The sequence below is a fragment of the Pyxicephalus adspersus genome, chromosome 6 (assembly GCF_032062135.1).
Source record: "Pyxicephalus adspersus chromosome 6, UCB_Pads_2.0, whole genome shotgun sequence".
In the NCBI taxonomy this organism is placed as follows: Eukaryota; Metazoa; Chordata; class Amphibia; order Anura; family Pyxicephalidae; genus Pyxicephalus; species Pyxicephalus adspersus.
Window position 1 is genome coordinate 48,493,882 of NC_092863.1, and position 16,729 is coordinate 48,510,610.

The 16,729-nt window shown below is 37.3% G+C and overlaps 1 protein-coding gene across 1 annotated transcript in view; it reads right to left on the reverse strand.

The window, feature by feature from the left end:
- FBRSL1 (fibrosin like 1) overlaps positions 1-16,729 on the reverse strand; it is a 272,324-nt gene that overhangs the window by 149,948 nt on the left and 105,647 nt on the right. The window contains exons 3-4 of the mRNA XM_072413928.1: positions 14,163-14,264; positions 7,902-7,937 (exon numbers count right to left, since the gene is read on the reverse strand). Coding sequence (XP_072270029.1) covers positions 7,902-7,937; positions 14,163-14,264 — 138 coding nt within the window. The remainder of the gene's footprint in view (positions 1-7,901; positions 7,938-14,162; positions 14,265-16,729) is intronic.

Genomic DNA, 16,729 nt, shown 5'->3' on the forward strand with positions numbered 1-16,729 from the left:
CTTTAATGTTTAAAGCCAGCAAATGAAATAATGGAGAGAATATGTCTTCATTTCCCCTGGACCTATTATATGATGTCTGTCTGGCTCCATCCCAAAGGTTTCAAAATTCTCTCAAGGCCCAGATCTATCTCCTCTGTCTGTCGGGCAGACCTGTTTTCATTTATCATTAGCAAACACAGCTCATTTATTGGAAACAGTAATATTGACTGCGGTTCTAAACTGCTGTCGGTTCAGATAGAAGAGTCCTTTGTACTCAGATTAAAAAAACTCATCAAGCAACACAGGAAATAAAAAACTCAGCAATGCAGTTCATAGAGATTCCCCCTGTAAAGATCATATGTATCATAAGGTCTGATTTAGAGATTGAATTGGACATGCAGACATTATTCTTGTTAATACATTGAAAACAAGAAAAGAAAATACAGGTATGGGCCTTAAATCCAATCATTGATTCAAACTTAGGCAAACACTAAAAGAGCTGGAGGTCTTGATCAAAGCAGGGCCTGAAGGAAGTTCCTGTTTGCCAAGTAAAGCAAATAACTGTTACAAGTGGGTATAACCCAACAAATGAAACTAACACTGCATGATGTCTCTGTATATGTTTGAAAACATCTATAGTGTCCACAAAATAATACAAAATATTAATGATCAGTACTGATAGTGGGCTGTTAAAAGTTTCAATAACATTATTAAACAGTTCCATTTCTCTTCAAAAGCTTGGACGTTCACGAAAGCCTGGACTACAGATCATTGGTTAAATAACACTTTTCAACATTTACCCTACAAGACTGGCAACACCAAGAAGAGGAAGAAATTAATACAGGACCAGATTTGGATTATGTTTAGTCTTACTGCAAAAGTAGAACACTGTTATTCTTTTTTATTTGGGGGGGGGCGCAGAATTTTTTTCTTAACTGGTGTCCAAAATAGCAAAATTTAATAAACATGATGTAAGCAAAGCAGGACTGGGAACAGAACTTTAATAACATACACACCAAGCTGCAATATAACAACTCTGTAATTTCACCTTTAAACTAAATCAAGAGCACAATTTCGAGAAATGCTAGGAATAGCTATATATTTTTCTCTTCTGCACTGTTAGGGCAGAAATCTTTTACAGACATGTAATTGCCAGACACATGCATATTAACAGAGTGCCTGCAGGTGAATTTCTGTCACTGTGCAGCATGAATAAATATTTCAGGGATTAAAATGGATGCCTTGCAATTGCATGGATTTCACATGCCCTAGACCCAAAGGAAGTATTTTAGACTGGCCTGGGAGCTAAACAGAGAATCATCTTTTAAAACATAGCACTGCCTAATGACCACAGCAAGCAGTATGAGTATGAGCAAAATGTCATGGTAAATCTGTCACACTGAATCATTGATGTTGACAGCAGATGAACACTAATCTCACCTCTCCATTTAAACTTTAGATTGAAAAACTGAATCTTAAAGGAAATCAGTCACCATATTTATGATTTATCAGATTTAGGTTGATTAAATAAGGACAGGCAGAGGAACTGATCTCTGCACACTGGGATCACCAAATACTGGGCAGAGTAGGCTCTTTCTTACATACATTGATGTGTTTTTTAGGTACAGCACCTAGAAGCCCATATAATACTTTGTGTCAAAAGTTTGGGAAATACATTTAATATAAATGAAAATCTACTTGAAATGCTAATTGGTTTGTCTCTAAAAATATTTAAATTATCCACCATGTTTATATGACATTTGATAAAACTAGTTTTACTTTACTAGTAGCATAACACAACAGGCAGCTCAAAAATGTATGCTTTTTCTGCATACATAAGGTTTCATGGACTACTAACTAGTCAACAGTAATATAAAATGAAACAAACCACAATCCACAAATTTTCCGCTAGCCTTTGTTAATGATAAATAAAATATCCTTTTTCTGTGAAAAAAATCTCCAAATGATGGGGGCAGGACATATCTCACCTTGCAAATGAGCTTATATTTTTCTTTTGACACCTATCTCTTTTCTAAAGGTTACATGTAAAGATGACTGCTTTTCCATTTAGTCTTCTCAGAAAGAGAAAAAAATGTGTGCCTGTCTGATTTTATCTGAATGCATGGTGGCCGTCAGATAACCAAGTGATTTCCGTCTCAGTCAGCCAAAGCTTTTCCGCTACACAGCATGGGGAAACCACAGCGAGAAAACCTGGGCCCATCTGCCTTCCCACACAGCCCCGAGCTTCACTGACTAAGGCGATGGGAGCTTGCTTTCGGGCCAGATGACTCAATCTGCAGCAAGCCTGAGGTTGGCTGCCCACAAACTCGTAAAGGAGCCTGACCGCAGATGACAAAATGATAGCAGCAATAGCCTTGCTAAGCTTGTATTTTCAAATGTATAGTTTGTTATCTTTTAATTTACAGTGGAGAGGGAGTTGAGACATGGGGTTTAAATCTTGCAAGCTAAGCCTAAACCCACCACAAAGACAGAGCCTGCTTTACAGTGCAGTGAATGTCTATATAAATTATGTCTAGCTCTGCTGCCAGTATGTGTGGCCCCAATGGATGACATTTCAGATGGGAAACCATTTCATCCTGCAAAAGAGGTTTGTTTGTGTGGTCCAAAGTCACTAGAAGACTAGGCCAAGAGCCAACTTTGGAGGTTCTTGGCTATTTGTATTTGCCAACATGTCAAAAATGATATCCTGATTCACCAAGCAGGACAACTGCTAGACTTGCTCTGTGATCATTTGCTCTATGTTTACAAGGAAAAAAGAAAAGTAATAATAACAAGTATGACTGTAGTAAAATGACAAGAAATTTAGAAAATAAACGCATTCCTGGGCAATTTTTGGGTGCTCTCTACTTATAATAAAATAGTCCAGTGCTTCCAGTTAGAGACAAAACTAAGAATATTGTGGAGGATACTACTTACTAGTAATACCCTATACTAATACTAGTAATATATTGTGTGTTTATAATAAAGTAAAAGAAGGGTTCACAGTTTACATTTATAGAGAGGGGTCCGCTGGCTGGCAACTTGTGGCCTGCAGTTGGTGGACCAGCAGCTGGAGACAGTTAATATATTGCAGAATGTTCCAGTCCTTGTTTTTTTTTAATGGCCCTGTTTATTACCAACACATCTCAAAAGTACATAGAGGTACATTGAGGAAGTGTTTTAGAGAGTTTTCTCTTTTATCAAACTTACACAAACTCTGGAAGATACTCTAGAGTATTTGTTCAGGAAATAAAAAAAATAAATCTGAATTCCCCCCTTAGTAACAGCTCTCGGATGGCAGGTTTAATTATGGTCATCTTACTGAACCATTTAATAATCCCAGCAAACTGACTTGACAGCATGTACTGGAACAATCTAAAATATTTCAAAAGGTGTTAGCAAATCCAGAAATACTAACCAGAATGTATTAGCATTTCATCAGTTTCTCTCTCCACAAAAGGAGGAAAAGTAACATCAGCTCCCCTAACTGTTTGTTCTCACATCAGGAAAATGGCACATTCAAAAACTTGTTACAATGCTTGTGAAGCTTTAGATACATTGCACTTCTTTCTCCCAGTTGGCAGTTTTCATGTCACCAGGTTAAGCCTCCTAAGTGATAATGAGATGTATAAAATTACCATAGCTGCAAGTTGTGATCCTCAGCCCTGTGTTCAGCAAAGCCTTCCATATTAACTAGAGAGATAAGCAGTGCATTATTCTGCCCACATAGTTCCAAAGTGTACAACATACTGCAAAGTCACAGGAACACAGTACTCAGAAGAAGAATAAAGATATGAAGCTGTTTTTTTTTTTTGCAATTATACTATGAATATACTTATTCAGAGTAACAAACTTAATTTCCTGTCCTATAGACACAACAGAACAAAACATTTCATGAAGGCCCACAAATAGGAACAAATTTGACAGGGGTTTAATCCTTCATGACTTTATTCAATATTAGTCTCAGAGTCCCAAACTCTGACCAATCGAGGCAGTTCAAGTAGAGGATGAGGCGGCTAGCTAATAGAAACTTCTACACTGTATGACAATTGAGTTTTACCCATTAGGTGTATCCAATATAGCACAAGCATTTACTTACTACTTTTTTATTTAATTTGCAATAATTACTAATCAAAGCGTATGTAGAAATCAGAGACAGGGCAACATCCGAAGCTAAGGTAACTAAAGTCTGACTGATCTCGGCAGAACTGATAAAAATCTAGGTGTTTGTGCACACACAAGATTTCCTACCTAGAATTTGACAATTGTAAGCCAATGATTGCAATTACCATGAAAAACCAAGGTACATAGCAGGACTACATTAGTGGCAAATAGCTTGGATGCTGTACAGATATTTTAATTGTTATTTGTAGTTAATTTACATAAAGTACCTTAATAACCCGAGTTTCCTATTGTTTATTTTAAAGGAATATTAAATATGTAAGTACAGTGGGTTTATGAACTTGGAAACACTGCAATTAACTCGACTTGAGAACTTCAGGAAGAGAGTAAATCACATTATATACTATGCAAGTAACTTTTTTTTTTTCTTCCTCCAAGCTAAGCTTGAGTAGAAACCCTGCCACGTACGTCAATGTGTCAGAGTAAAATCCAGTTATCTTTCTAGCCTGTATCCCAGCTCAGATCATAACCTCTCCTCCCTCCTCTTTCAGCATCTGCACAGAAGCCAAATCCCCCTGTACTCAATTTTCACATCTCCGTAGACAAGTGGCGGATTATTTACGGCTGTTTATTCCTCTCCCTCCACAATGTGAAGATCCGGTAAGCGTGCTTATCCCATGTGACAGTGCTTCAAAGAGACAGCTTAGAGCATTTATTCTTTAAGGTATTTGTAACACACAAAGGAAATGGGATCCAACTGGATATCACTTTCTTTGTGGCTTTAGCTGCTGATCACAGGAGATACATATGTCACAGTAGCCTCTTTTAGAGTTGAGATGATTTAAAAACGGCAGCAAGGCAAGATACCCTTTCTAGGATGTTTACACCATGTCCAAAAGCCTACCTAGTATTTAAGGCTAAGTCTACACAGACTGTTTCCCCTGCATTCAAACAGAGCAATTAATCACCCACGTTTGAAATTTCCATTCCTTCCACAGAGCAATTTCACACTGGAGCATTTTTGCACGCAAAGGTTTGGAGCGTTAAAGACAAAGCACTTTGTAGTGTTTTAAAAGGTTTAAACCTTTTTTAATGCTTCTAAATCAAACGGGGGCATTTACAAGCAAATAAATCCCACAATTTGCACCAATGGCTTTTAAATGTATTTAATTAAATATCCCTATAAAAGCCCCTAAACTCATTCAAAAGCAGTAAGGCATTTTAAAGCATTTTAAAATACCGTCAGTGTAGATGTAGCCTAATTTATGCATTTCACTTCTGGCCAGGTTTAGGTATTCTTGATAAAAAGCAGAGGCAACAACAAGAAGCAGAATTCCTTCCAACAAAGATTACATATATACAACAAATAGAACATTTTTTCAAAACCACAAAGCTCCTACTTCTTGTGTTAAAAGAACAATGTTGGAACTTACTGCAGGAATTAAAGGGTTAGTAAAGCATTCCAGTTTTAAGGCATCTAAATTTTGAAGCTCTTTCTTTTCATTAAAGAAATGAAAAACATGTGACCATTAAAATGACTACAAACAACAGATAGATGTGCCGGATTCATTATGCTGTTCTGCTTCTTTTACTTTCTTTCCCTTTTGTTCTCTCAGATCTCCCTTCCTCTTCAAGGTTTTGCCATACGAAAGTCCTGTATCACTGATGAGCAGTGAGGGATACAGGTTTGCTTTGAAACTCTCATGTATGAGCAGAGGAACAATTGGCAAGGAAGAATCTTTTCTTCCACATCACACTGCTTGATCTCTTTCCGAGTTTTAGCTTCTCATTAGTCCCTGATTTGGGGCCTTTTTGCTATACTAAAACCTATCAGATGTCAAGCCCACTGCCAGCCATGTGAAAATCAGGCCAGCGGCAGATCCTGCTGTATGAAGCAGGAAAGAATGAAAGGCTCCCACTGACTAAGGATAATAAAATCACTTGTAAGAAAACAATATTCATCACAAGAGATGTAGATGCAAGAGACAGCATAAAAATACACTTTTCATAGTGGGAACCAAATAATTTTTCACTCAAAATAAAATGTATGTGGATAAGTTAAGTGGAGAAGGATGTGCTAAAATTACACTTATTAATGTGGCCCAATACAAAACTTCTGAATTTTCCCTAGTAACCTTCTGCTCACTGCAGACTGATGTTTTGGACTATGTTTTTTTTATTTTTGGTACCCACAAGCTGGTGTTGGTTGTCATTGGCAGAGGCTTTTTTTCTAAAAGCAAGTATTAAAATACTGTTTTTTTCTACCTGTGTGCATTACTGCTGGTTGTTCAAGTCATGGAAAGAACCACAACCTGTGGAAAGGAAAAAAGGTATTTCGCCCACCCAAAAGGTTACATACTTAAAGTGGTTGAGGAGCAGCGAGTAATTTGCCGGACAAAGGTAACTCTCTTTCTCTCCATACTATACCACAGACATGTGTAGCTAACAATACTTCCTATTCCAAAACCCCACCTTCTAATGACTCCATCAATATAATATGGTAAGCAGAATCAGAGGTGGCTAAAATATACTGATCGATGACAAATTTTCAAGAGTTACACTGAAAATGATGTGCTGGATCTAATTCAAAATTAGATGTTAAATTTCATTTTTACAGTGTTGCAAAAAAAAAAATAAAAAAAACTGCTCATAAATCCCAAATGTATAAATGTAAGATATGTTATTAAAAAAAACAAAAAAACAAAAACTATCCATATAACCTAACTAACCATTAATCCTTATAATACATACTTTACTTATAATTATTAAATCTATTGGTCTGTTTTGCGACAGAATTATAATCTATCTAACACGCAATTCATCCGAGTTGGGCCATCCTTAAAAATCATCCATCAACTATTCCTCACAATTACTTTTCAACTGTGATGTGTCAACAATTATTTCACAAAAAAGAACCATCTGACATACTCTGCACATAAATACAGTTTACAGATGATGTACTGCAGATGAACAAATTACAAAAAAATAGGATGATTTCCGGTAAACACCAACATCGAATAAAAACAAAGTTATTTTATTAATTTAATTGCAGCAAGCACAAAAAAAAACATGAAAATAACATGCATATTTTTCTTTTCAATTGCATCCATCATGCTTAATTTAAATTAATCTGCGCTTTTCCATGCAGGGCAAATACATCCACTTTTATTTACTTTCCCTTTACTGTCCAGTTGCTCTATTTAGTGTTGGGAGAAAATAATTTCCTGGTGTAGGAGGGCATGTTACTCCCCTCACATGACAGCACTGGAGCTTGGCAACTGGCTACTTAGCTACCAATATTACCACTAAATGACAGGTAAGAGATTCCTCAGCCTTGTGTAAATTCCAAGAAGAAGAGACTTAGAGACTTAGGGGGCAAAGGGATGCCAAGTATATTGTGCTCAGTTTTAAAGTGAACCTGTTGCTCTGCCATGCATAGACAATGTAAATACTCTCTTTAAAGCATGCAGAGGTATTTACTGGTATCTACAGGTATCTACTGTAACTACAAGCTCCACTCTCCTTAAGAATGTTTCATAAAAACTGTAATTGAGAAAATATATACAATATCCTAATAGGGTATAATTATTTCACCCTTTTTAGGGATACATTTTGAGACCTATGGTTTGAAACGGGAGGTAAGAAATTAACAATTACAGCTTTTTAGTTGCTTAGATTTGCCTATTTCTAGTTCAAGAACATTATTTGCTGACACAAACACCACAAATAGCTTCTTGGTTTCAACAGCTAGGATGTAATTTACTGACCAGCAAAAAATGCAAGGAGAATAAATGACTTACTGAGTAGCCGTGTCCTGACAGTGATTGAGCTGAGCTCTGTGGAGGAAAAAGAGGATAGGATGGTCAAAAAGATATAGACATTTTTTTCCCAAACCTGAACAATTTCTGTTTACCTTCAGAAATTTTAGTTTCACTGTATGTAGTACTTCTCCTCAGCACTACAAGCCATTCTTTAAGGTTATTAGTTATATATCATTGTGTTGTCTAATTTATAAAACATAAAGGTAAAGACTGATACAGTTATTAAAAAGGAGTTTACAACATTAGCAAAATGGTGGCATGTGGGCACAACATCCAGTGGTCGGACTTGTATTCACAGCCTGGACTGCATCTTGATTTGTATTTGCCAGAGAACACCAGAATTTGCAGGTTCACTGTTAGAACCCTCTTCACAAATAGGGGAAGATTTCCAAAAAGCACACGTGACAGCTACAAAACGTTCTGGAGACGATGTGGTGAACCTTATGCTGCTTGCAACATCTTTCAGAATGACCGGTGTGGAAGCAAGTAAGTGATGTTGGGGCATATTCCTGAATGGCTGCAATGATCTTGTGTTATCTAATGGTACCTTGATAGCTGTTAGGTACCAGGATGAAATCCTCTGATCCACCGCTAGACCTAATGCAGGTGCAGTGGGGCCCAAGTTCCTCTTGGTGAAGGCCAGTGCCCCGCGTCATATGGCCAGAGAATATAGGCTATTCCAGGATGAATGGGGCAATTATTGTCAGTGCCTAACTCCAACATTCTTCAGGTGTGAATCCAATAGAGACCCTCTTGCACATTATATTTGGGTGCTTTCCACTCTGCCAAGTAATGCCCCAGACTATAGGGGAGCTTATTGATGCCCCAAATCCAGGTCTGGGAGAAGACTTCCCAGGGCACCATCTGCCATCTCATCTGCAGCATGCCCATGCCAAACACACTACTGAGCCACGCTATAAGTTGTTGTGATGGAATCCATTACATTTAAAATTCAAAGTTGGATCATTCCTTGATTTCAGTTTTTTATATTTCAGCATGATTTTGAATCCAAGCCCTGGTGGGTTAATGATATTGGTTTCCAATGACTGTTCCTACGTCATTTTGTTCAAAATGTAAATCAAAGGTTTTCAGTCATCGAGATCTCCTATGTGGTTTCAACGTTCTTCTATTTTTTGAGCAGTGTAATATTGAACACATTCAGATAATGTTTATACATGGAAGAAAAGCTGCATTTACAGGATGCAAAAATACCTTATGTACATATTACATAGATATGGCAGAAGAAAGAATTTTCAGCATTTAAAGAAAGCCAGGTTAAATTAAGAAACCAATATGATGGCTATATTTGTCAGATCTGAATGTACAAACTGAATAAAAGTATGGCAGTGGTTTACAGCAGCTACAGAGTTAAGCTCAGCATACGTGTGAATAATGCAGCTGCATTTCCTATTTTTCCCTGGTGAGTCAGAGGCGCACAGTGCACCTGCCAACCTTTCCTGCTAAGCCAATAATTGCCAATTTAATCTTTGCCTCTTGGTATCACTCATGTTTAGCCCTTGCTGTGCCCTGAATATATCTTCATTCATCTGGGGGGTCGCACTTGACAATTAGAGTGTTAGCTCCAGCTAACTAGGGCAGCCGGTTTGGCAAGGCCAGAGAGACAATTATTAGTCTATTTTCCCATCATGTAGTGGGTGGTGTTAGGGAAATCAAGAACCTACGACAATTACATTGAGTTATTTCGCTTTTCCCTTTCCGCTCCCTCCCTCTCTGCATCCATCCTCCCAGCCTCCCTTCACCTTCAGAATATTTCACATTATCACAGCTTTACAACCGCATTCAAATTTTCCATGTTCACAGGGACTGAAGCTTCTATTTAAATGATAATGAGGGACAATCCATTCAATTGAGCGAGGGAGAAAATCCATTAAAACACAGGCAGTTCTTAAGCTGGGTCATGAAACAGATAAAAAAAAAAAGAAAAAATTCCCTCTTGTCTTAAATCCATTATGCAGGACTATGTATGGATTTTAACAAGAGCTGAAAGGTAGCAAAAGATTAAAGGAACAATTACATGGGGCAAAAAATACAAAAATACAAGTCATGTTAAACAGAAAAGCCAACAGAATTTAGGAACCATATATAAGAAGACACATAAGAAAAATAAGTTCTAAGAAACTAGCTTTTTTTTTTCTAGGACTAGCCTCTGCAGTAGGAGAAATCTGAAAGCTTATCCCTTTTTTTTTTTTTTTTTTTTTTTTTTTTTTTTATAGTATGGACACTGGTTTGCTCCAATTGCAGATGACATAAAAGTTTTTCATTGGCAGCTGTAGCTAATGAAAGAATACTACTACCAATCAAAATGCCTCAAATAGTGAGGTTTAAGTATGTGGAATATTATATGAAGCTGTGACTGGCTCAGGCAGTTTCCATAGAAACTTCCCTGGCTTCCAGATTTTTATGACGCCTTTCCTTTCCTAACAAAAAAATAAAGATGAGAGGTGATTTTTCTGGGATATTCATGCCATTGGTGACATTAAAAGATGTGTGCAAAGCCACTTAGATATACAGGTAAATTTGTCTATTTATTGCAGAATTCCAAGTTGGCAATTAACATCTTATATCTGAATTGTAAATAGATTCTACTCCTTATTCTAGCATGCTGCACAAGAGGAAAATGTGCAGTTACAGTCACCCGCCCCCTTTCCCTTCCTTCCCCTCCCATCACTTTTGCCTGTCAAAGCTGTCAACTCAAATACAGCTTTAATCTGCCAGGAGCACTTTTCTCCTGACATTTTTAATAAATACTTTCAGCTCTTAAACACATTTGCTGCAGATATCTCCTTTCCCGCCTCCCCCAACTCCCTCTCCTTCCCTGCAGAATAAAAGCAGAAAGGCTAAAAGCAGAAAATTGTGTTTGGGAACCAACTTAAGCCGTATGGTAAACGATTGTTCCAATGTAAAGTAATGCAGTGCATATTGGCATGCAAAATATATTAAAATGATATATTTTGACGTCATTGCCAACCTATTCTACCCTTTGTTTCTTTTTCAGGTTTCATAACTAATATGGAATTGGGTCAACACATGTGACAGAACAGATACATAAAGACCTTATATATGATGCAAGAGGCATACAAAATGGATTTTAGTTTTATGTATTTCAAAGTAACCTGGCAAAAACTTGGCACTACACTATTACATCTGCAGGGATGCAATATTACCCTGTAGGGTATTTCATCTTATCGCTGCGGGCAGCAAGCTGGTTAAAGCCAAATGTTATTGTTTTGAAAACCTCAGAGACTTCCACCTCCTCTCCCACTGCTTTGCATTCTGAAAAAGAGGCAGTGTTTTCAATTTAAAACCTAAATTAGCTGTCCAATTGAATCTAGCTGGCACAAAGCTCTCCTTGTGACAGGCTGTAGTTATGAAGCATATTTTACATTAATAGAACTCAACATGAGTCCCACGTGTAGGGTGGTAGAGGGAGGGAGACGTGTGCTCAACTATTGAAATGTTAAATCCAATAACTCACAAGTTGTAGCTGCTTGCTTTTCTCTAAGTGTTTTGTTCTTATTAAATCTCTCTGGAATAAAAAGGAAAAGGTTGCAACTAATTAGTAAAAACACAATAAACTCCAGTGAGGAAGACCAGCTAAAGTAAACCTGTGAATAGACAAACACTTGGCTGCCACTGCTGACATCTTTCTAAAACGATAGTTCCCTGGCTGTTTTGATGACCCATATTTGAAACCCCAAGTTGTACAAAGTATTCAGATTAGAAAGACAGAGAAAAGTCATCAATCAATATTTTCATACAGCAAAAAAGTTGGTATGATAGCCAAGGTCAGGGTAGAAATTTAAGAAAGGTTAGTAACACTGCCTATTTGTAATGACTGAAATGTATAGTATCATTATGTTAAACTATAAAACCATTTGCCTAATATTGCAAATGCCCCCCTTTGCCACCAAGGCATGGACTGCACAAGACCTCTACAGGTGTCCTGTGGTATTTGGCACCATGGAATTAGTATCAGATCTTTAAGTCTGAGATATAGAGCAATTTGTTTAAGATTTCCCTCTATTCTTACACATACAAAGATATTTGCCAGCCCTAAATCAACTAAATTAATATTTGAAAGCAAAAGAAGAGCAAGATTGGCTTTAAGACATATGTAAAAATGTTTACTTTTAAAGGTAAATGTACAAATGAATATACATTGATGAATTGGGCCAGACGACACTAGACATAATATTGTTATTGTAGCAGTATGGAGACTTTGGAATATAGTAAAGATCCAAAAAGATCTCTGTTGTCTCTATTTCCAATGCTTTTCACCATTTCACTCTGCTTCAGGGGAGGCAGAGACATGTAATGTAGAATGTCTGTTCTAATTTCAAAAAATAGTGTGTGTACATAATCTGGTCCAGGGAACGTAGGCAACAAGTTCCAGATTGGGATCATTCAATGGAAACCACACTGTAGTAGGAATCTAGGCAGTGTTTTTTTTAAGTCACACTGCCTCCTCTATCCTCCTTTCTTCCCATAGTAAACCTTGCTGCCATCTATTCCCTAGATAAACAAGGAATATGTACCCATCCATCCACAGTAAAATATTAAATCTGACCCCCTGAATGTTCTGATGCTCAAGTCCCAATTCTATGTGATTTTGGCAGTGGACAGTGGTCAGCATGGGAACTCTGACTCTAGACTAGTCTGTACAGCCACATAGGCACCAAGCTATGATGCATTGTGTGTTCTTTCTCCTGTTTGTAAGGGTATTTGCACTTCTGTGGTAAAAAAAAAAAAAGCGGGTTAGCCTTGGGCACCTATTACTCTGTTGTTACTTACATGGTTGTCCTTACATGGACCACAGCTGTTAGGTATCAAGCACTGTACACAAAAAAAAAAATGTAAATGTACCCAAGAACGGACTGTTTACTTGCTGCTACAATATACCCCACCCCCTGACCTTTACCTGTCAGTGATTTTATTGTTTTTGCTAAACATAGAGACATGTTCAGTATGTTTAGTACTATATTTTGAAGATTTCACTTTAGATTTAAAATTGACAGTTTGATTTCATAGAATGTACTGGTTTCTCATCCTGGCAGTAAGATAAATCAGATATTGAAGTTATTCACTTAATTGAGGGATCAAAAAAAAGGATCATATTAACATTTATGTCCCCTTATTTAAAGGAACACTTTGGGCACATATATGAGGATTGTGTTTAAGATGAATTTTAGGGAGATTTAGCACATTAGATGGTTTTATAATATAAATATAATGGTTTTATATATATATATATATATATATATATATATATATATATATATATATATAAAAATACTTTTATCGCGTAATATCAGCCTTCTGTAACAACCTGGACAACAAGGCCAGAAAGGCTCTGCTGTATTACTGTAGTATGGTTCATCTTACTAATAGGACTAGTTGACAGAATGATAACCTCAATAGTATGCAACTGGGCCCATGGCAGCGCTTCCTATACCAGGGTGTTCTTCTCAAAATTTCATGGACCTAGTTGTGTTATCTCGAAGTGATACCTAGATCCCAAAGACTGAAGAGAATTACAAATTTGTTGGCTAGTTAGAGGATCCACATATAGGTAATTAAAAAAAATGGCACCTACAGGCACCTAATATTGTATGCTGCTGTTATGTAATGCATGGTATTTAAATCAACAGACAAAAGCCCCTCGGAGAAGCAACAAGAAAGGATGTAAGCAACTTAATGTTAAGGAGGTATAGTGTGGCCCTGTTCCCACCCTTCTAAATGATAACAATATTGTCATAATAAAAAAGCCAAATTTCTAGGTCTTTGGTAAAGAGCCAATTTCTTGCCAGATAATTCTGAATCTTAAAGATCTTTACAAAAATAGGGTTTCAATCTTCCTCATTGAGGACATTTTTGGTAGACCAAACAAAATAATCATATTTTTTCTTATGGTAAAAAAATGTGTTTGTGGGTGCGGGTGGTCAGCAAACAGTACAATCTAGAACATCAGGAAAAAAGATAGGAACACGTGTGCTTACATGACTTTACCAATTTTGAAGAAAAGCTAGTTAGGATTCCATGCTGGGTCACTTGTGCTGTGCAAACAGAATACAAAATCCAGATGGATCTTAAAGTTGAAAAAGATGTACTTGCCAGCTTTGTACCACCTTGCAAAACCAACAAGCATAATTGGAGCATGGGGAATCAAACTGATCTCCATTATTTTGTACAGAAAATATCACACACAACAAAACTACTCACATCACTGAGGCGATCATGGGAACTGCTGCGTTGAGAACTCATGGCTTCCTTGATACTGCTGTCTTCACTATTTCGGCCATTTCTGTTTCTTGATGCTTTTACCTAGTTAATGAAAGAAATAACACAAGAAAAAACAATTACAAATGTAGAAAAACAGTTATAAGGTAGCATCATTTTATAGAGTTGTCCGTTGTCAGAGTTGTCAGTTTTGGCTTTACAGATTAGCTAAAAACCATAGCAGTTTGGGTATGAAACTACAAAGTGGAAACCACAACAGAAGACCACATGCATTTATCCAGCACTAAACAAAGCACACTTGCAAATCATTGGAATATAACCACACATATAATGGCTAACAACCAATGCCAGTAAATTTGTATTTATTCTCTGTATACTAAGGCAAGCTTGTTTTTTTGGCATTTTATAAAGTTTTACCCAAACAGACAGAAAAGTCTTTTTTTATGAGATGTAAAGAATGGCCCACTTTCTCTTGATTTCCCAACTGGGAATGTTAGGATGTGCTCTCAAAGCTACTGTCACAGATTAATTCAGTACAAAAATAAATTATCCACTGCAAAAATTACCTTGCAAATGTATAATCCTATCCTGTTACACCTTATCTAGCCAATCTATACATCCAATCTATACATTTAATGTAAGAACACGTGTACAACACTGTTAAAAGATATGTTCCCCAAAGCTATGTTCCAATGTGAAAGGAGATGACAGGCACACAAAATGGAGTTCTGCAGCGTCCAATCAATTTTATTATTTCCTTAATTGTTTGGGTCTTTTCCAGATGTTATCAAGCAATCACCAATAACACCGGCACAGAAAAGTTGCTTCATATTGGAGCTGTCGGACTTAATGAGGTTTTGCACAGGAAATCAAATTAGAGGCCTGGCTGGTGCTATTAACCTGCCTGAGTAAATATCAATTTTTAGATGTACCATGGTTGCTGGATCCCCTATTTGTTGCAGAGAATTAAGGAGCACTGTCAGTGCCTGTGACAGAGCGTATTTATTTACACCTGCTGCCTGTGACTAGGAAGAGATGTCTGCCTAACTTCATTAGCAATTGGTCTAATAACACAGGTTCTGCTGCAACCTACACACATTTAAGAGAAAATACAACTGTTTTGTCTCTTTTTAGTTTATAAATCATTTTATTTTATTTCTTACTCAACATTAATACGTCTTTTACAATTAACAGAGAGCTTCTTTGTGAAACTTAGTTTATCTGTTGCCCAACATAAAAATGATAAGGATTCATAGAAATGAATATGAATAAAGGAGATGAGTCCCTGTGTGGCAATTGTAAATAAATCAAAAATAGATATAAATTCTATCATTTTATATAGTCCCAGAAAAGCCAAGCTGCTGCTCCAGTGACCATAGGTTTGGATTTGGTTGTGCTGGTAAGAGGTGGAAAACCACTTGAAGGAGATTCTGTTACAGGTTCATTTGTAAGAACAACTACCTTTGCTGGATGGTGTCATAGCTTATGCAAGTTTAACTCATTCCTCCTTAACCTCGACCTAAACTCACATTTTCAACTTGGGCTTAAGGATGATATGAGCCCAGGTCATACTACTCTGTATTGGTTTTACTTTGGTTTATTACTCCTAAACTGTCTAAAAACTCCCGTGTCCTCTCCCCCTGGGCCGCGGCAATGAGGGGAAGGATGCAGGGACTCATGGAAGATTGACATCAGTCAAAGAGGGGAAAAAGAAAACTTGCTGACCAATCAGAGCAGTTGGAGTGGTTTAAAATCACAATGGGCTCTGCGGATAGGGGTGACAATGCAGATTAGGGTGACAATACAGAGGATAAAAATGATTTGCAAAGATGGGGGTGGCAATGGGCTCTGCGTGTATAGGAATGACAACACAGATTAGGGTGACCAGGATTTTGGTGATGGTACTGCGCACAGGCCTGATATGGCAGTGGAGTGTAGAGGTCTGATCTCTGCTTTGTGATGTTTGTCTGATCTGTAGTAACATCTATGACATCAGCACCAGCCAACTACAGAAGACAATACAATTACTTTTTGATTAGTTATAGACCTTGGGCTGGGAGCTTGAGCAGTGAGAGAGGGCTGTGGTCAAAGAAGGTGGTCAGGACTGGATGGCAAGACATATTGCCATGCAAGAGTAAAGCTTTTATACATGTAATGGAAGCTTTATTTTTCATGGATGCAAACTGACACAGCCAGCACCACTAAGGGGGGCTGACATCCCCATGCAAGTGAGTTATATAAATATATATCTAATATTAGGTCTAATGTCTGAGCTTTGGTCCACTTTAGGTGACTGTATGACCTGGAAGCTGGCTACACAGGGCCAAATATTGCAAGAAAGTAATGTGCACCACCATACCTAGACATTTACCAAGGTTTCCAATGAAACAGAAGGAGATTATAAGGGGGTCAGGGATTCTTACAAAATTACTTGCCCCCTTTGCCTAAATGAAGAACTTTATATTTATTTATGCTGTGTTGAGTCGAAGAAAACAACACGTATGTATTTAGAAGGTTATCAAGGCCCGGGCTTCAATTGACAAAAAAAT